General features: G+C 37.2%; 1 protein-coding gene across 2 annotated transcripts in view; it reads right to left on the bottom strand.

The window, feature by feature from the left end:
* Nucleotides 1-26,909, bottom strand: part of RIMS2 (regulating synaptic membrane exocytosis 2) — a 400,038-nt gene that overhangs the window by 356,422 nt on the left and 16,707 nt on the right. For both annotated transcript variants that reach the window (XM_075085579.1, XM_075085580.1), the window contains exon 2: nt 5,255-5,565. In XM_075085579.1, the coding sequence (XP_074941680.1) occupies nt 5,255-5,565 (311 nt within the window). The remainder of the gene's footprint in view (nt 1-5,254; nt 5,566-26,909) is intronic.

Below are 26,909 nucleotides of genomic sequence, written 5' to 3'. Positions count from 1 at the left end.
CACACCCTGACATCCCCAACTGCAGTCCCAAAAGACAGAGCCTACGCTGCCAACTCATACTGGCACTCCTTCCAAGAACGGAAGAGAAGGGACACAGGGGACTGATTTCATTCCACTGCCGTTGGTAACGCAATAGAATAAAAACTTTATATGTAGGAAACACATGTATACATTCCATAAAGAATATATGCACAAACCTTGCATCTTCAGACCCAAGTAGCCTCAGTCTTGTTTGCAGTTCTTACTCAGAGTAAAATAAATCCTCCAAACCCACTATAGTGTAGGGAAACCACCATAAAATCCTCTTTTTTCCTGAGATAAAAGGAATGATAGAAGATGAACCCCCAAAATACATACGTATGTTTGAAAGGAGAAGGGAAGGAAGGGGGAAGGAGGATGTATTTTATCTGTGTCTGCTGGCCTGGAAATAAATACTGCTGCTGTGCAACTCTGCAGCTGCTCACTCTCTCAATTTATTGTTTTCATTCTGGTTTTTATGATTTAACCTCATATCCTTAGAGTTAATCTGAAAAGGGTTCAGGCAGCTTTATTAACTAGCCTTGCTTCAAATCATTATCTTGCAGATCATGATCTTTAGAGATACCAAGAACCAGCTCTTTTTTTTTGACATGGCTTACCCTCTGACAGATGCAGCAATAATAAATTGACTCATGAAACATGAAAACAAACTTTCTCACAATATTTTCACTTTTTTTTTTTTGCATTGAATCTCATGAAAAATATCCTTGATGAGAGCTTTTCTTACACTAATAGAAAGCATGACAAATATAGATTGTAAATTCAAAGTTAGATTTTTCAAATTTTGGAAAGCATTTTGGATTCATACAGGATGGATTAGGGGAAAAAAAAGAAAAAAAAAAACAACCCAAAACGCTTAATCATTTACATCTACCTGAACTGCATAACATAATTTCAGACAGGCATTAGATTAAAAATAGCTACATCATCATAACTTTGCACTGGGAAGACATACAGGTTGCTTCCTACTTCAAGAGAGCTATTAGTTAAAAAGGATTGCGAAATGCCACATATATAGAAAAGAGGCTTGTGAAGCAACACCGTTGGAGTGTCACAAAAGATTTATAATTTAAAACGCTGAATTCATATGTGGAAAATGACTCAAATGGCTTTACAATGGATCCTACCAAGAGCAAGAAGCAGAATTATTTTACAATTCAAGCATAGCAACACCACCTAAAGATTGAAAAATTCAGGCAGAATGACACATTAAAAAGCTTTGTATCAGCATTAAGGTTCCCTGTTCCCCAGCTTTTATTATTAGGATATTGTGCACATTTTAATAGGACATTATAAACATTTGCTTTGACTTAGGCTTTGGAATGAAGAAATCAACCATTTCACAAGCTGATTGCCTGCTACAAAATGACTAAAAAAAGATTACGTCTATTCAAATAATTTTGCTGCTAGAAAGAAAACACAATATATTGAATGATGAGTAGCATAGGTCTTGGGAACAACAGAGTACATGAATGTTTTTGATCAAAATAAAATAAAAAGGACCCTTTTGTATAACCCAGAACTAATATGAAATTGGAGAGTACAAATCAAAGAACTGCAGTGCATGCAGCCAGAAATGTACCATCTGTGCACAGCAGACCTCAGAATGGACCTTCTGAGTCTATGGATTACACAGAGTAATATTTTGCACTTCTTTGATTCACATCATTTGGCAGTTTTCAGGGAGTCTAGCATTATACTACATCAGCATCCATACTCTGCTCACACGGTTAAGTCTGTGAAAACCACTACATATGGTTAATTCTCAACTGCCCTTAGCATAAAATCTCCATGCGATACAAATTATGCTAGTTTCACCTCAAACGATGTCAAATATAGGATGGTCAATTACTGAAAGTAATCTAACACTGGATCCTATAGTGTGCCTGCTGCCTCTGCCTTCTCCATGGGTTTACTACATAGAAAGCAGTAAAAGCACTGTAAGGCAGATAATAAATATTGGCTATTACTAGAAAAAATTTAATAATGGAGAACTGTTCTGCTGGTGTTAAGTACAACTTGCTCCTGAATAGTATTTGACTTCTCTTTTGTAGTGGATCCAATATAAGAAAAATGTCCTTGGAGAATGTGCAATTCAAAACCATCCCAGACTTCTTTAAGGCAACAAATTTCAGATCAGTCAAAGAAGTTCTACAGTCAGGTATCCCTCTGTCTGTCTGAACAGTTTAGGATCAATTGATTGCAAATGGGACAGTTGCAGACATCAAAGGAACAGAATACTAGTCTTATGGTTGAAACAATATTATTTTAATGAAGAATAATACTAGTAAAGGAAACAGGAAAAAAATCTGGCAAGTACTACTCAAGAATGGAAAAAAGAAAAAGCACAGACAAAAAAGACCTAGTAAGGAATGAGACAAAAATGGCCTTGAGTTTCAAGGAGTGAATGTTGCCCTTTATTCTGTGAACAACTTCACTCCAGATGACCAAGACAACATACATGATACTTGATACAAAGAACTACTAAGTAATGACTGCTGCAACATCAAAATAAGCTGCAAGCTTTAAAAAACTTTTATAAGAAATGACATTTTACCTTTCTATTTGAATCATAAGAACCCAAGTACAGAGTCTTAGCAATACTTTTTTTCACAAGTGTTTTACGGTCTTTAACTTTTTAAATTGTTTTTTGTGTTAAAACTAATGCGTTGGGGTGAAAAATAAAATAGACAATACAGTTCTCACTTCCTGCTTACTTCTATTATTGACGTTGTGCAAGATAAACAACCACTTCTAAACATTTCAGACTTTTTGGGCTATTTTCCTATTATTTTGGACATTTTAAACCGCCATGTTTTTATCCTAGAATTAGCTTATCTAGACAAATGGTCTGCCATACTAGAGTAGCTCAATTTCTGCATAGAATTAATTTAAGAATAGGAAAAAAAACCTGTCACAATGATCCCCCATATAACATGTTTCTCTACTGGCTGCTTGTTTCAGTTAAGGTTAAAAGGAAAACAAAACCATAACATGAAGCATTCAGAAAAGAAGACAGAAGACCAGAAGCCTTTAGGAAAAGTTATATACAATTGCTTGACCACAGCTTCAAGTTTAGGATGGATGAGTTTTCCTAACTTGATCAATAATAATAAGCAGAACATATATGGATTTATAAATTTTAATATTAAAAATATATTAAACTATGATACATATGCATGACTTCAGTATAAAGATAAAATATATTACCTTCCCCTTTTAATAGTGGTTGAATGTAATAAAATTGTAAGCCTTCCCAGTATTATTGTCGAGAAGAGCAATGGCAGTGCAGCATACACAGGTCCGAATTTGAGGCCTATCCCCCTCCTTGAATTCTGGGATAGTCACTCTCAGAAATGCTGATATTCTCCTCTAAAAGCCCATTTGACCAGTCAGACATTGATTGGACATCAAGGAAGAGACTTTTTTCATTATTTCCAGCAAAGGAAAGACAATTAATGTGAGGAACATTATGGAAGAAAATTATTCAGAAGACCCTCTAACCTTCAGTAGCATGTAATATATATCATAAATATATTCCTGTATATGTTAATTAGGGAAGAGTAGTATTAGTATCCAGATAAAACACAAAGGGGATAATCACTGAAAAGACAACCTGGATTTAAGCAATATGTTGAGTAGAAGTGATCACAATCAGCAGAATGGCTCTGATTTCAGGCATAGTCTACATTCTTCCTGTTGGTAAATATTACTTTTTACTGTCCATGTTTATAATATAACTCTGCTTAGGGTAAATGCATATTACATACCTGCATTATATATTCATTTGTATATCCCCTTTCCCTTTCTTTTTCTGTATGCATATAATATAAAAACACTTTCAGAGTTAAATTATTGCTGCAAACAAGAAGGGTTTTTTTTGTCATCACATTATGTATCATTCCACTTTCCTGGCAAAATTAAGGAAGGAAACAAAAGAACCACAAACGAATCAGTCTGTCTCTCTCCTTAGCATCCAGTTAAGCTGCCAGCTGTATTTCTCAGAGACCATGCACGTAACTGAGGAGCATTCAGAGCAACTAAGTACTGAACCCATCAGCTGAAATCAGAGCAATGGGCAGCTGGCAGAATAAGTGATACAAAAAAGGTTAGATTAATTATATTCAATTTGTTCCCAAATAAGACCAAAAATAGGAAATAAAATACGGTAGAATAAAAGAGGTGGGGGAAAAGGAAAACAATTTTAATTATATTAGCTGTAAAAGATACTATAGCTGTCTAACTTGTTTCAAGCTTGCGGAATAATATTATAATGAGGTCATAGATGGCCAACAGAAGAAGGCTGCCAGATTATACTGATCTGGCTGACTAATTCCAAGGCAGGTGGAGGTCTCTGGAGAGAGAGGGTATCACTTCCAGGGAAACACATGAGAAAGCTCACTCTGTTCTTTCCCTTCCCAGCATATTTAACATTCTATTCTGTTCTTGCTCAGAAAGAAATTAAATTCATTCAATTATACAGTTTTAACTTTTGTGTTCCACTAAAGCATAGCTGCAGAGGTTGAGGGCCTTCTGGTGCCTTTCGGTACAATCACGTCAAGAAAAAGGGAGGGAAGTTCCAGCTCCAGCCTCTGGCTAAACTGGGTCCTACTACATCAGAGCTGAAACAGCCAGTTTCAACCAATGCCAAGTACACTGAGATAAACCAGTGAAGAAAAAATTTTCATACTAATGACAATAACACCAAGAAACTAAGAAACCATGAAAAGACTCAGGTCATCACACAAAGACTTCACCATCTCCAGTACTATATACTGCAAGTACCACCAAATGTTTTAATTCTGTAGTCTGAACAGCCACCACCTGCCATTAACGTGCTTTTTGAGACCTGTTTTGGATTACTAAAATTCTGCTATAAAGTTAGTGGCCACAAAAGAAACACGGTAGCATTCTGTACAGCACAATGACTATGATTCAACAAAGTTGCAAGCACACTGACAAGCTCTGTCACACTGCAACCGTCATTTTCCATGTGTTTTTTTTTAATGAGGAAGAATGAAGAACATACGCTGTCCATGACCACCTGAAAACAATAAGAAACTCCTCAGCTGCTGCTTCTTATTATTGTTTCAAAAAGCCCAGTATGTATTTTATAGGCTATGGAAAAAAATAATATAAAACTTAAAGATAAAATTTTAATTCATAGCATAAATTCAGCAGATCTTATCAGTATAAAAACTAAATACTTTCTTACCTGTCTGATGTTGTGTCACTTGTTACTTGATGCTTTACTCCTGAACCATTCTTAATTGAGTCTTGTCTTGTGAGCCCTTGAGATCTGTTTTTGTCCAAAACTTGTGTGGATATGTCCCCTGGTGGTCCTTGGAACTGCGAATGCTCCTGCAGCTTTGCTTTTTTCTCTTGAGGGGCTTCCTCGTTCCGCAGACCTCTAATACCTTCTTGGTCAGGCTGCTGTGGTGCATTTGATCCACTGTTATAGAACCAGGCTCCTGATTTTGTGAGGATTTCTTGTTGTTTTCGGCACAAGTTACATACCCACATTACCTGTTCAGACATATTTAAATGGAAAATCTGTCAGCTTGTAAACTCCGTATACAAAGTTTTCATCAAGCATACATCAACTGATTGTTGCCATTTCCAAAGGTAGAAAGAATACTATTTTCATTCTTTTTATTAAAATTACAATAGTTTAGCCACAGCACAATAAAATATGTCTGTACAACCTTAGAGGAAATGGTTTTCAAAACAATATAAGCACAAAAATACTTTTATTCTACTTGTGCTTCATCTTTTATAATCAAGTGAAAACCACAGATAGTAGCGATATAAATGAAAAGGGTCTACCTATTGACATTACAATGGCTCTAAATGTAAGATTTGAAGACTACAGGTTGAGGATGACAGAAAAAAAAAAAAGAAATAAAAACTTATTAAATATTTTATCCATTCTTGTACTAATTCAGAGTAAGGAATTTTGGAATAGATCCTCTGCTGTTGCAAACAAGTAATTTTATAATTCTCCAAGATGCTCTGCTGATTTACTTCAGCAGTGGTCTCTACCTTATATGTACATGAAGAAGCTGACTTCAAGAAGTGACTTAATTTTGATAGCTATTGTTAATTAAAGCCATTTTATGAATGAAGTAAGACAATATATAAGGTGGTGAGTCTTTCCACTTCATAGCCAAGATTTAGCTTTCATTGTATGCTTACAAATTAAATTACAGCTTCACAGTTGTGAGATCCTGTGTGTAGTAATGACATTCTAAAATGTAGTTGCTTGCAAACCTTTTGTATCCTATCACCTTAGTCACATGGCAGTGCAGGAAATTGCCAGTGCCAATTATCTGTAAGTTAATTTCACACTCAGTTCTTACATTATACGACAATAAATCACGTTGTAATGAATCAAATACAACAGGCCAGTTATTAATACAACGGCACATTCAAACTGGTTGTTGCGTTATCTTGAAATTTGGATTGTAGATAGCAATCATTCACCACAAATTTAGTCCTTCACTCCTTAATCTTCATTATTCCTTAGCTTTAACTCAGCTCTCCCATTCTTTATATATTTTTGTCTTAGTTCACAGACAAAATTGTATCATTTTTACTACATGTTCCTTGAATGTCTACACTCAGCCTTCAATCTAGTTATCATGCCTCCAGTTCTAATCCTGCACCGAACTGTCTCTCTTTCAAGTGTTTACAGTACAGAAAATTCAAAGGCTTGCATTAATGCTCTTCATTATTCTTTTAAATGCAGCTAGCTCAACGGTTGAATCACATGGAAAATGTACTTTCTACCTCCACAATACATCTAGCTCAGTCCACCAGAAAAGGTTTCAGAAGCTGCAATCTGTATCTTATTTTTATTCCCCAGGCAGTTATCTAACAGAAAATTTGGGCCATGCTGTCTATTCAACTCTCACCAAAAATGTTTTGATGAAAGCTTCATAGAGAAAGCTATTTGGATGCAAGGTTCATACTCAGATTAAACTCACTGACTGCCTCATTCACAAACTGCCAGGCTGGGGCAGGAAAAGGAGGCATCACTTGCCCATTTAATGGCGGCAACATGCTCCATCCTGGTAAATTTCCTTCTTTTTATAGTGCTGGTACTCCATCTTTTGAGAACTCATGTCTGCTTATTTCAACAAGATAGAACAAGATGCCAAAGCACTGAGGGTAAAAAAGAGAGACTCCCTGAGTAGCAGCTTGCTGTCTGAAGTAAGTTAGATGTCCTGAGAACAAAGGTGAATACTGTGTATGCTTCAGGCCTGGCCATCATTCAAATACAAATGTAAGAACAGGTTTGTTTTACCTTTGCTAATTAAGGTAGAAAGTACTCAAAAGCTCCAAACTGAAATTTCAGCACCAAAGACAGAAGTAATTTTGCCCTCTTTAATCAATAGCAATTTAAAAGCCTTTAATACTTCTGCTTCATTTGTACACAGCTGAGAGAAGTTCTAAACTTTCCATATGTGTGCCAGTACAATGAAAGAACCAGATCTGAAACAACTGTTTAAGTATACAAATATATAACAAGTTGAATTACTACAAGACAAAATCCCCCAAAGTTTTTGTGTGCTATTTCTCCTTCTATTAGTAGATATTGAAATGCACAAAAACTAGATATCACAGTCTAAATACTTGAGCAACTACGCCCTTGGCTGACCGTCACATTTTGTCCCAGGACAATGCACTGCAGGATGACCAGTATTATTCTCTTGTACACAACAGAATGAGAGGTCCTTCTGAATGAATATGATTTAATATCTTCTCTAAAAGTAGAATCAGGAAGAGTACTTCTGACCTAGCCTCTTCCCGTGACACACCAAATGTAGTGATCTGTTTCAACATAAATCTTGGCTCCTGCCAAACTAGGTAGACAACGATGTGTAGCAGAACAGAGCAATGCAATTGTCAGTGCTGTGAGACCCATTTGAAACAAGCAAATATTTTATGGCAAAAGTTTGATCAAACCTAGCCCCTGATTAAAGATGCTATGCCTATCTTTGTTTTTGCTACCTACTGTATCACCTGGTATTTTATTTCCACCTTGACATCTTGGAAGCTGTTTTTCACTGTCAGTGACATTTTAAGGAAGACGACATATTATCTCCCAGGCCCTACTGAAGTCAAGTTGGTTCCAGCTGTCACCATTGTGCAATGTTTCTTACAGACTACCAAAGTAATTGGGTCAGACCTGCAGGAAACAATATCAGCACTTAAACTGAAAGCACCTCATGAAACAAAGAAAATTTTAAAAAAAGAAAAATTTACTTGAAGTATTTTATGTTGAAAAAAATTCAAACACACTGCATGAAAAATGCACATATTTATGTATTTTGCAGATTTTTTCTGCCTTTTAAGAGCATTTTGTAATATTTATAGCTAACACTTCTGATAAAGCCTTATTTGCAATGTATTTTCAACATGCAGACTTCCATAATGGTGACCCAAGCATTTATAATTTTAGCTTCAGATAATCACACACAATGAGCAGAACAGCAACTGTCACACAGACACAGGAATTTATGTGCTTTCAGTGAGCAGCAAGAAATTCAAACCCTCAATTAGTACAGGGCTAAACTGACTTCTCTATCTTATCATAGCATGTAGAAGCATTCTTGTAATTTAAAAAATACTGGTAATTTACTGTCAATTAAATGACAGACGCACATGTAAAATAGCGTCATAAGGGCACAGACAGGAAGGTGGCATATTCCTGGGCAGGATTTCTCCTTCTGCCCCCAGGGGCCCGCGACAGAGGGCTCAGCAGCTCACAGACACATAGAGCAGCTCTGTCCCCGCCAAGTCCCCACCAGGACAGAGCATTTGATGTGACTGTGACAGCAGCACAGCAGAGAAGGGAAGGGGAGACGCGCGACTGGATCACACCCTTAATACATGCATTTTGACATATCTGCAAAGAACAACAACAGAAGTTTCCCTTCTAAAACAGTAATTTAAAAAGGGCTAATCCCTTACATCAGAAATCTGCACTCTAAAGTAGGCACACGACCTACCACACCCATTTTCATTTCCTAAACACCACTCTGAAGAGTTCAATACACTTTGTACACAAACATCAGTGTTGCAATTTGTGGGTGTCAGTTCTTCTCAACATGGGAACACTGACAATTTGAAAAAGAAAGAATGGACAAAAACCTGCTTTCCTACATCTCTAATTATTATTTACTTGTTAAACTAGAATCTAAAGCGCTAGTGGTACTGCATCGAGATGTGCATTTCAGTACAAAAGGCTGAAACACCACCTAGTGCCTAGGTGAAGAATTGCTGAAGTTCTTTTCAAATAAATTTCTCCTCTAACATGTGAAAATAACCACACCTAACACTTTCACATTAACTGATAATTTGATTTGGTTTTTTAAAACAAATTTTTTTTAGGCAACACTGAAAAGAAGTATTCCAAATTTGGATTAGACGGATTTACCTCAGACCTTTCATGTGTTTTCCATTCACAAAGATTAATACCATACACAGAACCAACAAGTTCTAACTCGTTTCAGATTTCTTCACCATTTTTTACAAGATTATTCATAATATGCTCTCACTTCGGCTAGCACTGCCCAAAAGCTTTCATCACATAATATTAGCACTTTTTATTATATAAACCCATGAAAACAAATTCTGCAAAACCTAAAATATCTCAATAATCAGCCATTTCACACCTACACATCAGGCATAATCAATGCACACAAAAAAATCACTCCTTTGTTTCATCCTAAATAAGAATTACAAACTTCTCTGTTAGATTAAATTCTTCAAAACACATTTCACACCACTTTAAAGTCAATAAAATGGAAAAGATATTCGTAAAGAAATTACATTTGCAGACATTTTAAAGCAAAAATAATGTAATTCAGTAAAAAGGATATAGTATGACAATCATTTTAACATTTTCAGATAAATTATGTGAAAAGACAGCTACCTTACAAAATACGATTAATTGTTCCTGAGTATAATTATAGATGTCCTAAAACTAACTTCTAAGAACAAAATGGGAATCTTACTTTATTTAAGATCAGATTTAAAAGCACAGTATATTTGATTACATATCAGCTTGATTTTGATAGTTTAGGCATTATAATCTCAGAAATAATTACAAGAAAAGCTCATCAGCCTTCGAACAGTCTTTTGAATCACAGGTGTGCAGACGTGCAAAATCAGACTAGAAGGCTTCCATAGGACAGTAGGGTTTATTACTGTGGTTTTACAAAAATCTCTTAGAGTTCATCTGCTTGGCAGAAACATTATATTAAGTGTTGTGATGGCTTCTAGTGTTCTTCAGAAAATTTCACTTGGTTTAAATATATATTGGGGGGGGTGGGGGGTGGTGTTTCTGTATTTTATGTAAAATGCAATTCCTCAAACAACAACGTACAAGGATACAGCATTGAAAGGAAGGTGGCCCCATCCCTAGAAACATACAAGGTCAGGTTGGACGGGGCTCTGAGCAACCTGATCTAGCTGAAGATGTCCCTGCTCACTGCAGGGGGGTTGGACTAGATGGCCTCTAAAGGTCCCTTCCAACCCAAACCATTCCATGATTCTATGAGTCTATGATTTTGTGATTCTATGAAAAATGGAAGAGTAGGAAAACTCTTTTCTTAGGTCCAGAGTCAAGGTAACTAACCATGTTTACTAACATATAAAGTTAATCCCTTCCTTTTTCTATTTTTTTTCTTCAGTCTGCCACAGATGCAAACTCTGTTATATCATGGAGCAGTGCAGTGTTTGAAGCCACCCTGTACCAAGGACGTTTTTTCGAGGAAGGACTACTTCAGGTTTCCATTAGTCACTGCGTTGACTTGGAATAGACACTGCTAAATCAGCATTGGCACCCAGTAACTTGAGTCAGCTTCCTCTGTGCAGTCACAGAAATCACAATTATAGAGCAAATCTATGTGTCTTGGGCTAATGTGGCCCTAGTATAAGTAGGGCCCAATGGTATCTTCCTTACCTCTAGTCCCAGTTTCTGGTGATCTTTCCCCATTTTGCCTATTTGAATATTGACAGTGTTTCCAGATAACTAGAAGTTTAATCAGTGGGTCTCCTGGTGCTGGGACTCTAAGGGTCACTTTGAACATTGTCTCCCCAGAAAATTAGATTGATCTGCTTTTCTGGTTATTGGTAACAGGTACTGAATACATTAAAATTCCCCAAAGTTTTCGAGATAAATAGCAACAGCACTCTTAATTGTCCCTGACAGACGTAAAAATTTTTAGTACTCTGCATACTAGTTAGAATTCAAAGCTTTTTTAATTAGAATACAAGACTTCTGGAAGTTAGCTAAAATATAAAATCTATTTGGTTCTATACACTGCAAAACATAAAAGCTAATGTTTTTTCTAAAAAACAGAAATTTGCTTCCCACGCCTCCCCCCCATTCTGAAATCTGTATTGTCTCTTACAGCTAAGAGTACTGCTTTCCATTATTGGTGAGGGAAACTTTATGTTCCTTTCTATGAGGTGCTTAATTTAAAATTTTTAATTTTCATATTCCCTTTTAATGGAAGCAACTGCCTACGACTGTGTAAGACTTAAACATAGCATGTGCTATCAATAGCCAACATCTGTATTTCTGGAAAACTCAGAGGCTTTTACAACAGCTGGAGGATTTAGGGCTCATCTACAGGGACATCAGTCTAGAGGTTCAGGTCCAGATTACTGATGCATCTTTTGTAGTTACAAAGATGTATTTTAAAGACACAGATTCGTTATTTTGAAGTGAATAGAATAAATCATGCCTACTTTATGCCCATACATTCTAAACAGCAGAGTTTGGGTATATCTTTAATGAAACAAACTTTTCCAGTTCATTTTACTATTCTGACTGTACAGACAAGTCATTATCATGTAAACATGAGGGCCTGCCCATCATTGATTTCTGCTTTTTTCCAAAGAAACCTTGTTTTTCATTTCCTGCTGTTTTCTTTCCAAGCATCTATTATTTTTTGAAACTTAATAGTTTTTCTCTTTTCTTTTCCAGTGTCTATCCTACTTTGAGCAGGAGGTTGGACTAGATAAATCCCAGGTCCCGTCCACACTGAATGATTCTATAATCATTTGCAACTGCATTTTGGTAACTGCTTTTCTACATAAAAATAAATCCAAGTAACTGTTTTAAGGTCAACAGAATTACTCTGGATTTATTTGACTGTAACTGAGAACAAAAGCTCCTTGCAGTGGTTACAGTACAGTGTGAAATATTCCTTAAAGACCGCTTAGTTTTTATTTTATATCAATCAATTTTACTACTTCTCTTTCAAAGCAAAATGAATCTGCAAGTTTTCATACCCTCTAAAAAGAAACTAATAACATTATTGGGTAGCTTCTGATAATTCACTACAGCAAACAGAGGTCATATCCTGGTATTTATCCATTCAACTCTGCCTTATTCTTTCAACTATATCCATGGGATACCTTCACCCTTTGTGTCACACCATTTCTTTCTGTGAAATTAATGCATTTAGTCAATGAAGTATATTACAGGAGCAAAGAAAATCTCTGAGTTTGTGACTGTTGTAAGGATTGGTAAAGCTTACCTATTTTTTCAATATTTTGCTGTGCTACTAGTCTGCTATGGTACTGACTTTCACTTTCATGCAAGTAATAAAGTTAGAATCAGTTTGACCAACTGCCAGAACTGCTATAATGTTTATTGGCCCTACATCTGTAATGACACATGGACACCCATCCTCCCAGATTGTGTTAAATACCACATGGATTCCAATATCACTTAATAAAAGTGGGGAAGCTTACAATACAAGTATAAGACTAACATCATTACATGTATTTTAAAGGATACCTGTATTTGCACACAAAAATTCTGAACACTAAGAGGGTGACCATACCACACATTTGCTCCTGAGTTTGTGCTGAACGGGTATCCTATATAGGAAAAGTTGTGATGGTCATAAACAACCAACTGTTAGTTGGTACACTAATCTAGGAGGGTTAATATAAGCCAGAGCACATCATTCCTAAAGTATACTGTATAAAAAGAAGTAGTTCACATATGACGAACTGGCATTCTTCCAGATCTGTAAAGGCACTGATTCACTTTTTTCATTATGGCTCAGACACAACTCAACACTTTCCAGTCCAAAGTGTTTCTAATCAATGCCAATGGAACTAGTGCATAATTCCTCCATGGTGCCATATTGACTATGCACAGCTCTTGCATGAGCTTTCATGATTTCATGAAGAACTAGAGGGTGTAAAGACTTCCAGTAAGGAAACGGCTAATACGGGTGTGATGTGAACATAGTACACACCAGTGAGTGTTACGTCTTGGCAAATACAGCTGCACTGCTTCCAAAATGGAGTTTATAAGCCCACACAGTACTCCACAGGGCCATGAAGGCTCATTAAATAAGTGTGGTGGGTTTTGGTATGAGATAAACCTGCTCTAAGTGAACAGAATCTTCAACACAACTCCACAAAGTCTTTCTTTAACCTTGGAAATTTGCATAATTATGTAATATATGGAATATGTACACTTGACGAAGATACATCTTTCAAATTTGTAACAATCTTAAGAAAGCAAGAGAACAGAGCATACAATTGTGGTCACTTCTCTCAGCAAGTTTAAGCTCACTCACTTAATGAGAATACTGGATAGAAAGAGACCTAATGTATTGATCCCAGTTGCCTGCTGCTTCAGGCAACAGCATTTTTTAACAACTTCATAATTTAATAAAGTTCCATCTTAAAATTAGCTAGAAATAATGAAGCCAAAATCTGTCAAAATGCTTTTCCGAGTCCTACAGCTAGAATGGAAAGAATGCCTTTTAATTTCCAGTGCTCACTTACTGCAAGCTAGTTTATTGCTATTTATTCTTGTACCAGTGTTGTCATTTAGTTTAAATAGCTCTTTTCTCTCCTCAGTGTTTGCTGCCTGATGTTTTCAGAGAGAACAATTGCATACTCTCTGCTTTCATTTTTCAAGACCAGAAAGATTTTTCTCTTTCAGTCTATGCCTATACTAGTAAGACATAACCTTGTCACAGGGCCAGGTGTTGGCCCATGACTGCCTGTTAATTCTTATGCTGCCTGGCACAATTAGGCCTTTGCTAACCAGCATCTCCCAGACAATGCCAGCATGAAGTGTAGGAGAACAGCATGGAGCAAGAACTGCTCCTAACAAGCAGCTTGGACACAGCTACCCTGCTAGGGAAAGCAGAATTCAGGGTTGTTGAGCAGGACTGAGCCATGCAGGAGCCCTTGGGCTACAGTTCAGAGCAGAAGTTCTTCTTATGATAATAGAATCATAGACTCATTAAGGTTCAACAAGACCTCTAAGACCATCAAGTCCAACTGTTAACCCCACACCGCCATGCCTCTTAAACCACATCCTGAAGTGCCACGTCTACAGGTTTTTGAACACCTCCAGGGATGGTGACTCCACCACCTCTCTGGGCAGCCTGTTCCAATGCCTGACCACTCTTTTTGTAAAGAAATTTTTCCTATGAGTCCTTAAATTCCTGACTGTTGTGGTTTAGCCTCAGCTGGCAACTCAGACCTGCACAGCCGCTCGCTCACTCCCCCACCAATGGGATGGGGGAGAGAATCAGAAGGGTAAAAGTGAGAAAGCTCATGGTTTGAGATAAGAACAGTTTAATAATTAAAATAAAACAATAACAACAACAATACTAATGCAATGAAAAGGAGAATAACGAAAGAGGCGAAACCCAGGGTGGGAGGGGAAGGGGGAATGAACAACCAAATTAACCCGTACGCGATTCAGCCACTAACCACCTGCTGGCCCAATGCTGCCAGTCCCTGCTGAGCTGCAACCGCCCGTGCGCCAACTGCCCCCGTTAATGTGCTGGCCGTGGCGTCACATGGTACGGAATGAACACGCCATTGGCCAGCTGGGGTCAGCTGCCTCGGCTGCGGCCCCGCCCCTCCCGGCCTCCCGCCCACGCGGCAGAGCTCGGGAAGCTGGGAAGGTCCCTGGCTACTACAGGCGCTACTTAGCGACACTGAGCCACTACTTAACAGCAACTAAAGCATCAATGTGCCATCGGCACTGCACCAGCTACAGTAAAGAGAATTAACTCTTTACTCTCCAGCCAAAACCAGCACACTGATTTTACAATTAGTGCTACTTAACCTCACTCAATTTTACTACTGGAGTTCACAAGGTCATCTGGTTCTTTATTATATGGTATCCCATTTCCCCCTGTACTGATAAGCACCCAACTTTGTGTCACCAATGTATTTAATTATGGCATTCTTGTTCTGTACACCAAGGCCACTGGTGAAAATATAAAGATCCTTCCCAGTACTAACGCCTGAGGAACTCAGCTAGGACATTGCTTATAGCTTCCCCCCTATGTCATTATTCAGTTAATCCTCATTGTTTCAGTTTAACCAGTAATTCCTAGGTGGTCTTATATCATTTAATCTTCTGCAAAGAAGTTACAGTTAATTGTTACACTCTAATCCCTAGCCATCTCTGCACACAAATGAGTTCCTTGAACTCCTTAGTCCAACTGTCTTTGCTTATTTGTTCCCTTAATTCCTCAAAAAATAATTCTCTCTGCAGAGGCTGTTGTTAGAGCAACCTTGCTGACGGATTCAAAATTTGTGATGGAGGAATGACAGTTAAATTTTTGGTAGAAAAATACAAACAGGTAGTTACAGCTGGAGTAAGGTAACATAAATAGAAATTAAAATTACTAATTTTCCACTATTTTATAGCAAAGTGATTGTTGCTAACAGTTTATAACACAAATCCAGGATGTCTGAAAACATAGTTTTATTTAAGAAAATATTATTACAACATTTTCTTATATTCTTAAACATTTTTGTAATAGTTAATTCAGGCAAAATAAGTACTGTGTTCTACCAGATCTGATAGACAATAGAAATCATCCCAATGACAGTTCCAAGTTGTTTTATTCCACAAAGAATTCTACTCTCAAAGGCACGGCAAAAATATTCAAATATCTTACAGAGATTTGATTTTGAGACTTATGTAGCCTGAAAGTCTCAATGAGATGTTATTTATGCTGCTGTGTGTTCAAAGCTCTGTACTAATGTCACAGCTTCATTAAGGAACCAGCTAATAAAAATAACAAATAATATACAGCACAGAGGTGCTGAACATATTCATTAGTTAACACTTGTAAACTGTCTGAAGATGAATGGCACTAAGTGTTCACAGGTTATTTACCACTGCAAGACACGATATCAACATCGACAAGAAGCCAAAAAGGGAGAAAATGTGACAGGACCACAATAAGCCTGGGCTTTGTATGCAGATGGCATTAAATCGAAGTCAACAGAACTAGACCACTTACATCATCTGTGTCATCACTCATTACTGAAGTTCTCTGAGAAAAATAAAAGATCTAACTGTAATGAAATATAACAGAACAGTAATAGAAAAATTGAGATGCTTATCATGCAGTTACTGCTGCATTGAATCCCACATAAACATTCTTCACCTTAACATAAACTTGCTGTCTAGACTCTAACAATGTAGTCAGAGCAGCACAGCTCTCAGTGCAGGCTGCAAAGCTCAGCCAAAAAATAAAACATATAGAATCACAGAATCATAGAATATCTCAAGTTGGAGGGGACCCATGGGGATCATCGAGTCCAGCTCCCTGCTCCTCACAGGACTACCCAAAACTAAATCATATGACTAAGATCATTGTTCAGAAGTCCCTTGAACTCTGACAGGCTTGGTGCCATGATCACTTCCCCGGACAGCCTGTTCCAGTGACCGACGACCCTATCAGTGAAGAACCTTTTCCTAATGTCCAACCTGAACTTCCCCTGACGCAGCTTCATTCCATTTCCTCATGTCCTATCACTGGTCACCAGAGAGAGGAGATCAGCACCTCCCCCTCTGCTGCCTCCAGTGAGGACATTGTAGACTGCGATGGGGTCACCTCTCAGTCTTCTCTTCTCCAAGCGGAACAAGCCAAGCAACCTCAGCTACTCCTTATAAGTCTTGCCCTTGAGACCTCTCACCGTCTTGGTTGCCCTCCTCTGGACACACTGTAACAGTCTGATGTCCTTCAAACACTGAGGCACCCAAAACTGCAGACAGTACTTGAGGTGGGGCTGCACCAGTGAGTGCAGAGTGGGGGACACACCTCCCTTGACCGGCTAGCTATGCTGTGCTATCCAGGCTGGAAACCTACACTGAGTTGCATGCTACAACAGCTACACCTTTTATGCATACATGAGATGAAGCCACAGTTAACCCTGACAGAACAGTGAGAAAATCTAAGATTAAAAAAATACTTTATATGTATGTCAGTGTAATTAACTTCAAAACAAAAAATAATAAGAGTAGAAAAGCAACAGACTTATTGGCATCTAACACCATCAGGTACATATTATTTATCAATATCCTGAAGAGAACAACCATATTTTATGAAAGGAAAAGGAAGTTATGTACAATGAAATAAAGCTTTTAGGTTTTTTTTTATTCCAGTTTCAAATAATCTCTTTTGTTAAGAAACACATCTGGTTAATTACCTACATTTCTGCTTTATATATATTGACAACTCTCTGTACTTCCATAATTATTTCTTCCTTTAAAATATCTACAAATTCCGCATTTACTTCAGCAGCCTGTTGAGGTAGCTAGGTGAATGCTTCTCCTTCACTGCTAGCGTAAAACAGCAGGCTTTGAAAGTTATTAGTGAGACTTATTGCCTTCCCTAAAATAAATACTACTCAGTATTTCACTCAGATAATTCTGTCTACAGTTTAACAACCACTTTCTGCTTTATTGCTCTTTTGCATCCTTCCCTCTTGTGGGGAAAAAGAGATAGAAGGTGGTAAAACTCTCCACCCACACATGATGTGAATGGACAGCATAAAGCAGAACAATGCAAAGTCTCATGCTTTAAGTCCTTCGTGTCCTTCAAAACTCAAGATATGAGAATACAGATGAAGTAAGTAAGAACAGGAAAAATGTCATGGATTAAGTGTCTTGACGAATACTAATAGGTGAATAGGCTAGTAATCTCCCTTCAAAAAAGACTCCACACTACGATTTCAGTTAGCAGCTAACAACTAATGGAATTTTCAAAGAATATTACCTAATTATAAAGATAATTTAGGCCTGAAAAACTTTGCATCATGATTTGAAGCTCTCATCGGAATAAAAGGCTTTTTAGAAGTATGTCCTGGAAACCATGTCTGTGCCTTAAAAATGACATGCAGTTTGCCTAACAAAGAGCAGGTAGTTTGTCAGAAAATCTTTTTAAATAGGCTGTGCAGTTATTACATTTCAGCCCACAGCTAGAAGCTTCTACCAATTTACCTTGATAGACCAGCATATCTTAATAGTGTCACCTCCATGTGGCTTCTGCTTCTCCCTTCATTTTTTGAGCATACACTACAGACAATGTTGAGTGAAACAAGGTCTGTGGAGACACTGCATGCAGCCTATATAAATGGGCTGTGTTAAATGTTCAAGGCTTCAGAAAGAAAAGTGGTTAAAAAGGCACTTTCATTGACATTAAATCCTGACAAAATGGTTTCTTTATGAAAGAATTTTTTATCTTCTCAGGATGTGGTTGCATGTGTTTTCATTCCCAATTCTGGACTAGACCTAACCCACATTTAACTCCACTGAAGGTGAAGACAGCAGTCTATTTCCCTCTGATAAAGCCATCCCTTTTTTCCTAGTTGTTATGTGTAAGTTTGGAACTGGTCGCATGCTCCACCTCAAATAATGGCCTTACACAGCAGACAGCTCCTACTTTGTGGATCTGGGGCATGAACAAATCCTTACCTACAACAGCTACATGACATGCAGATTATAATGTGCTGTAAAGGACACAGAATTATGCTACACTTTCCCAGAGGTAGATAAAAAGTAGAAATGGAAATCAGCTGAAACACTGACTTGGCAATATCATAATAAAATATTTCTGGCTCCCTCTAGTGGGCTTTAGTCGTGTGTCATGTTAGCAATGTCACAGCAACCTACCAACAGGAAAAGGCTTTGGAAAGTTGCAACAAAAACTTTCAAGTTTTCCCTCAATACTTCTAGCATTTCTGTAAAGAACTCCTAAAGTTAGCCAGATTTCTTTAGAGGTTGCTGCTTCATTTTGTTTTTCTTTTCTTTTAGAGTTCAAATCTAGATACTTGAAAGGCTTAAAGGCCCTGTATTGATATAATACCTATGTAAGTATTTGAATAGTCTCCCCCTGTTACAGTATTCTCTGATGAAACTTCTCATGCTATAGTGTCAGCTTTTCTATAAAAACTAAGCTTAGGTACTTTAGGATTTCTTCAAACCTGTGAAGTATACATTTTCACAGGGAAAATCCTTGAATCTTTCTGAATTTCCAAAATCCCCTGTGTCAACAGGGAACATCAGCCACAGATCAAGATGCTTTAACTACTTTTATTCTTAGAACAGTTTTGGTTTTATTTCACCACTGGTTTGTAAGGGGTTTTTTTAAAATATTTTTGCACCTCAGTAGTATGCAGGCTCTCCTTAAAACAGCTGGTTCCAAATAAGAGACTCATTTAAATATATTAAAGTGACAAAAAAAATTAAAGATTTCCTTTCATTTTTGTTGCACAGCTCATATTATCAGAGCATTCAGTCACAGGAACTTTCAAGCTCTAAATTAGAACCAATGAAGTGGGGTTTTTATTGTAATTGACTAAAAATAGACTTAGGGAATTTAATTTTATTCCCAAATTTGAAAGCTCTGTCTCTTTTTTCCTGTATCTGCCAGTGTAAAGAAATCAAAGGCTTGAAATCCTAATTTAAATGTCATAGAAGCACTGAAAAAGTTTCGTATAGTCTTTTGGTTGGTTTTGTTCTTTGTTTTTTACTATTAGGACACTAGTTGCAGCAATATGTTTAAATCAAAGTGGATGACAGATGATGAATATGACAATAAACTGCCTCCTCGTTTATGTAATGGATGGCCACAGCTGAACTTATGAAGATCAGCTTACCATCACAGATTCTCAAACTGAAATTCCAGCCCATTCTTCGAAATACACTTATATTACACTGATCGTATTTCAAAAGTATTTTTAAAATTATAAATTGTAAAAAAGAAATTCTGGAATATTGAGGGTTCCCCCCACTACAACTAGTGTTTGCACAGGCAAAATTGTTCCAGCTTCAATTAAACTGCCACAGAGAAAAAACTCTCAAAGACTGATTCTATGTGAGTCAAGATTTTCAAATGAAGGAAAGGAAGCACTCTTTCAGGAAAAAGAAGATTAATTTTATATCAGTCAATAAATCTACCAATACACAACACAGAACACTTGATATAATAAAAGAAAGGGACATGTTATTCTGGTCTTTGATGTATTTAATCTGAAAACCATATTCCCATGATGCAGGTAATATACAATTTGTAGCCTACCGTATCCCACTATGACTCTAATTCAGCTAATACTATTGAACAATGGAAACTCTGGCCTCAGTTTTGGAAGCAATATGATAGTACTGAATTCTTCTTGTATCTGGTTCAGAATTACATGTTGCCTGAAAAATGAGAGTAACCCACAGATAGCTAACCTCACTGTAGTAAATGCACACCTGCCCCAACTTCTGAAAGCAAACAGTATGTATACTTCTGCCCAAAATCAGAACCTGCCGTCTTTCTTTACAGGTCAGAAAATGGCAAGGTATTCAAATTGATGACTAGAGGAGTGTGCATTCAATAAAGCCTGTAGAGTAAGAATATGCATTTTTCTATGCTTTCTATGACTTTTTCTAAGTTCACTCAAGTCATCCTACTCAAAAAACCAAGCCAATAAAACTAGCTACTTTCATCATTCTTACTTCAACCCCTGGGAAAGTTACAGAACGAATCCTCCTGGGGGCCATCACTAGTCAAATGATGCACTTGATTGGGAAAAGCCAACATGGCTTCACTAAGGACAGATCGTGCTTGACAAATCTGGTGGCCTTATACGACAAAGTGACTTGCCTGGTTGACATGGGGTGGGCGGTGGATATTATCTGCCTGGACTTCTCCAAGGCTTTTGATACAGTCCCCCACAGCCTCCTCCTGGAGAAATTAATGTGCTATGGCCTAGACAAGTGGTCTGTGCAGTGGGTGGGCAATTGGCTGACAGGCTGCATCCAAACGGTGGTAGTAAATAGCTCTTTTTCAAACTGGCAATCTGTCACAAGTGAGGTCCCCCAGGGATTGATATTGGGCCCAATGTTATTCAACAACTTCATAAGTGATCTGGATAACAGGATCAAGTGTAGCCTGATGAAGTTTGAGGATGACACCGAATTGAGCGGGGAAGTAGATGCTCCAGAAGGGAGAGCTGCTCTGCAGGAAGATCTGTATAGGCTGGAAGAGTGGGCCAACAAGAACCTTGTGGAGTTCAACAAGGACAAGTGTAAGGACTTGCACCTGGGAAAACATAACCCGGGAGTGCAGCACAGACTGGGGTGCACTTGGCTGAAGAGCAGCTCTGTGGAAAGGGACCTGGGGGTCCTGGTGGACAGGAAGCTCAACATGAGCGATCAGTGTGCTGCTGCAGCCAAGAAGGCCAACAGGATGCTGGGTTGCATCAAAAAGGGCATCACCAGCAGAGATAAAGAAGTCATTATCCCACTCTACTCAGCACTTGTCAAGCCACACCTGGAGTACTGTGTACAATTCTCGTCCCCGCTATACAAAAAGGATGTGGACAGGCTGGGAGGCGTCCAGAGAAGGGCCACCAAGATGATCACAGGACTGGGAAGCCTGCCGTACAAGGATAGGCTGGGAGAACTGGGTTTGTTCAGCCTTGAGAAAAGGAGGCTTAGAGGGGATCTCATCACCATGTACCAGTACTTAAGGGGTAGTTACAAAAAAAGACGGAGACTCCTTTTTTACAAGGAGTCACATGGAGAGGACAAGGGGGAAAGAAGATAAGTTGCTCTTGGGGAGATTCCGATTGGACACAAGAGGGAAATTTTTCATATTGAGGACAGTCAACCATTGGAATAATCTCCCCAGGGAAGTGGTTGACTTTTAAGATTTGGCTGTACAGGGTGCTGGGCCATCTTGTCTAGACTGCGCTCTTCCTAGAAAGGTTGGACTAGATGATCCCTGAGGTCCCTTCCAACCTGTGATTCTGTGATCATTTTCATCCCTTCAGATCAGAGTCCTCACATAGACATAGCATTAAGTTCATAGTTCTAAGGGATGATTTCTTCCAAAATGTAGAAGTTCATAATACTAAAATTATGAAATACAGGCAAAAAATCCACATTCATGCAATTTCACTGATTGTTAAAGAAAAACTGGATGAAGATGAAATCGAACTTCAGTAATTTAAAGGTTTCCTTGGTAGCTGGATGGAAGTGATCGGAAACACAAATATATTTCCTCCACTAAAGATTTATTTGCAGAATTTCTTGGGATCAGTTATGGCTTCACACCTATTTGACAAGTTGGTTTCCTATAAGCATAGGGCAGGTAAGACAGGAAGAACTGCTCGCATCAAAATTAGCATCACCATGTATTTAACTACAACCAGAGTTTGAACATGATCACACACAACTGCAAGGATTAAAGCCACAGGAAAACAAAGCTTCTATTCCACAGTAAAATTACTTTTTATGAACTCTAACAATAGTAAAAACTAAGATCCTTGTCTAAGTAACACCATTGCAATTGTTTTCTAATTAACTGTACAGAATCTAGTAAATGCTGGGATATATGGGGCAAATCTCAGTAACTTTTATTCTTAAAGCCTGAGGATAAACTATAGTCACAGCTCCCTCACTGCACAACCTCAACTGCAGAGGCATAACAAAGATCTCATTGCAGATTTTTCATATGACGGGGGAAGAACCTGACTTGGCTTTTTACATTTTATACGATATCATGAACTTCCTAAAGGACAGCTTTAATGTTTATTGTAACAAAAAGATGCATATAACTGGATATGGACCAAACGATTTCAGTGTACATGGAAGGAGCTGTTACTTCAACTTTGAGTAAAAAACAATGCTTCATGGCTAGTAGTTTTAAAAAACTATCCAAATTACATCAGGGCTGTCTAAAACCAAAATGTGTTTGACTTCCATTAATGGCCAAAATTCAGTGTTGGATTCCTTCTCATGTGCCAGGACTGCTGCTAATGAAGTGAGACATACTGGCTTTGGAGAGGTTAATAAGAGGAAACTCACAGATTTATATACAACTCTCCTCCTTCTGGCCTAGAGACACACTCTTTCCAGTTCAGCATCAGCTGTGAGAACTACTACAGGCTTGAGGGAAAAAGAGGAGAGAGCATGCATGCATATTTACAATGTAAATTATAAATTTACAATATATGCATGTCATCTAGCTCTGTCTTTCCACATCAACAGATGTGAAGAAAACTTTCCCAGCCTAATTAGAGGCTTGAGAAAAGTAGGTCACTACAACATCTCATTTACTGAGAGCATTATCACAGTGACAGGAACAAGGTTGCACATTAGGGGCACTAGGTTTGGAACAGTCGTGTCTTCACCATCCTTGAAGGAAGTAATGCTGTGTTTCCTATGCTTATTAATTTCATCACTGCAGAGTACATCCAGATTTATGGTAGTATTATTCTCAGTTGGCTTAAACATTGTATGCTTTCAAACCAAATACATACTTCTCCAGTTATCCTTTTAATCTATTTATTTAGGAACATTTTTTGACAAAGGTATCACAAAGATCTGAAACAGTGACTGATCACAGAAGTTTTATGAAACTTCTAATTTAGAATATCTTGCAGTAGATAATTTCTGAAGGACATACACTTCCCAGCTGTGCTCCACAGAGCCAAAACAATACATTCATGTTAGGGCCTGGATCTTTATCACTAAAGGACACAGTTGGTTCACAGCCTTCTTTGCTCAGCATGTTACTTATGCTCTAGAGGAGGCTTCAATCAACAGAACCCATGCTGATCTAAATGGTAACAGGTAAATAAAACTATATCTATTTAAAAATCTCTGAAAACAAGGATCACGTTTTCTTATCTTTACTAAAATGGTTAACGAGTTTCATTTACACCAGGTTTTCCTTAAATAAATCCCAGATAATCGGTGTTGGTAGTGTTTTACTAAACATGAGAAGGAAAGATTAATATATAATGTTAATAAAAACTAAAAGTTATATGAAAAGGAAAAGATTAATAGGCTTGAATTTGTTATTACTTAAAACTGAATTTAAAATTTGTGACACAACTACAATAGAAGTGTCAGAATCCTACTCACAACGAAAAATGAATCTATGGTATTTTATTAATCTTCTGGCACAACAAAATTACAGAAGTCTAATATTGCAGGATCACAGCTATTTTATTTCAAAGTCTCTTACAAATAGCCAGTTAAGATAAATACATGAAGAAGCTATAAAACAAAAATAATCATATTAATCTAGAAAGAGTCCAGAAACATAGATTACCACAAAAAAAAATAGCATTTGCCACATTGTCCATAGTAATAAAGCATTTTCTCTTGAATGAAAAATAACTTTTTCCGACATTTTTAATGAGCACTTGAGATTGGTGTCTGGTTCTATAGGCTAAGTTGTGAGCCAATTTTCACTTTTTTTTTTTTTTTTTTTTTACCAAACAAATATGTTAATAACAATGCAAACAATTTTGCTCTTCCCAAATGATTGATGCCAGACATCCTTTAAAATGAAAGATTTCTTTGGCCTCTCCCAGTGATGTCCATGACAAAAAGAAGCAAAACCAGAATTAGATAAAACTAAACAAGAATTTAAGGCAGATTAAGAGGAATTACCTTCCCACGTACAAAGCAAAACCAATTTGTTAAAAAATATATATAAACATCATGGTGTTATAGTCTAAAATTGAACTAATACTGAAAGCAAACAGACAACTAGATAATTGTACACAACAGGAGGAAACAGCATTTCTACCTGTCTTCGGTGTAGAGGTAAAACTGTTCTAATCTCTTGGAAAGATACCACACATTCCCCACCTAGAACTGTAAGAAATCCAAATTGTTAACAACGATAAATATCATCTTTCATAATCACATGACCAAGTATCCGAGAGCAAGAACACCTTAATTAACCAGGTCATGACTCTGAAGTTATGTAGCAATTACACTGAAACTGAAAGATGAACAGGTTAAACGAACACTAGTGATTAACACTGCCCAAGAAGTTTACACATTTAAAGATAAATGGGAAGTGTACTCATATGCATAGTAAACTAAATGACTAAGATTCTAACTTCCGTTAATAAAGATACATCTACAATTCTATCAGTATAAAAACATTCTACGGATTTGTTTTGTGAAATTTTATAATATATATATATATATTATCCCCAACATCAAACAGAACTGTTCAATTTTTAATGTATTTGGTTTACAAAGCATAGTTATTTTATTTCTTGCAGATCTAAAATGGTAAGACTTGTAAACTACACAAAACGAACTCTCAAAAACTACAAATGTTAGCACACATCAGTTGACTGAAATTGAACTACCTGAAATCCAGGCTTTTCCGTAGATCTCCTTGATGCTAAATGAAGACATCTTTACAATGATTCAACCCTAGGAATTTTTAATTTTCAAATACCCTCCTACTTCTACTTCACAGACGACGTCTCGCTTAAACACAGTATTTTTCACATTTATTTAAATTTCTCCATGGCTGCACTGAAGTCCAATATCTGCTGAAGTTGTCTACATAAAGCCACTCATACTATGCTGAATAATTGTCCTGCCTGTGCATCCAATATTTGATATATTTGCCATACAAATTATTTTTTTCACACAGCAGGTCTAAACAGCAGACAGACAATATTAACCCAGGTGCAAGGCCTTTTTCATTTAATTCCTCAAGTTCTCAATAAACTGGTCCCTGAAGACACTAGCTAAATAAAGCTCTAAGTAAACAGTTGCATTAAAAAAAAAAAAAACCACACCACCTTGGGAGGTTTGCCGCTTTACTCTATTAGTAGCAATGTCTTCATTATTTATATATATAGGCACTGGTTTCCAGCCAGTGAAGCTGAATCTAGATAATTAAACATTTATACCATCCCCTGCTGTGCCATAATGTCTAACTGTGTCCAAAGAGCCCCAGGTGTGCTGTTACACACCTGCGACTGAAACAAGGAAATTGCTGAGCTACCTTTGATAAAGGTCTACACCGGGAACTTAATAGCACATGGTATGGTTTCTGAATATTGCAACAGGTGGCAAATACAACTTACTGCTCAAGAACTGCTTTGTCTTCTGGTTCCAGAATTACAAATAGCTTTATTAATTTGAACAAAAATGAATGTGACAATTTATTGATGTGATAAAGTATATATTGTTATTACACTGTTTCCATACACATTTTAAGGTAAGATTATTTTAGGATCTTTTGAAGAAGAAATTAAATGGGAAATGGATCTACTTTGCACATTTTAAAATTAAAAAAGAAATTGCTAGTGCTAACAGGATAGGAGAAATAGTTCAGAAAACGAAAGCCAGGTGCTCTTATTCCACCAGGCTCTGTCTAAATCAACTCTGATGTTTTTCAGAAATTCAGTACCATTGAAAAGCAAACCAACTACTTCTAATTTCTGTACTACAAAATTACAATACCATAGTGTACATGTACAGGGCAAGGTTTATAGGAGGAACTAGTACCTTTTTACACTGACTGTTGTACGTGAAAAAATTATACAAGTTTTTGGGCACATAAACACTTGCTCATTTAATATCAAAGTACATATATGACTGTAAAAAGGTTTTCAGATTTATTCTTCTAGCTAGTTTTCTGTCCATTCTTAAGCAAGAAACATATCAAAGCGTGTTTTTCAAGCATGGAGCTTGCTAACAAAAGCAAAGTCTCACTACACAGATATATAAAACCCCATGTAGTCAT

This window comes from Phalacrocorax aristotelis, chromosome 2 (genome assembly GCF_949628215.1).
Source record: "Phalacrocorax aristotelis chromosome 2, bGulAri2.1, whole genome shotgun sequence".
In the NCBI taxonomy this organism is placed as follows: domain Eukaryota; kingdom Metazoa; phylum Chordata; class Aves; order Suliformes; family Phalacrocoracidae; genus Phalacrocorax; species Phalacrocorax aristotelis.
Note: the sequence above shows the minus strand (reverse complement) of the source record. Positions and strands in the feature narration are given on the sequence as shown.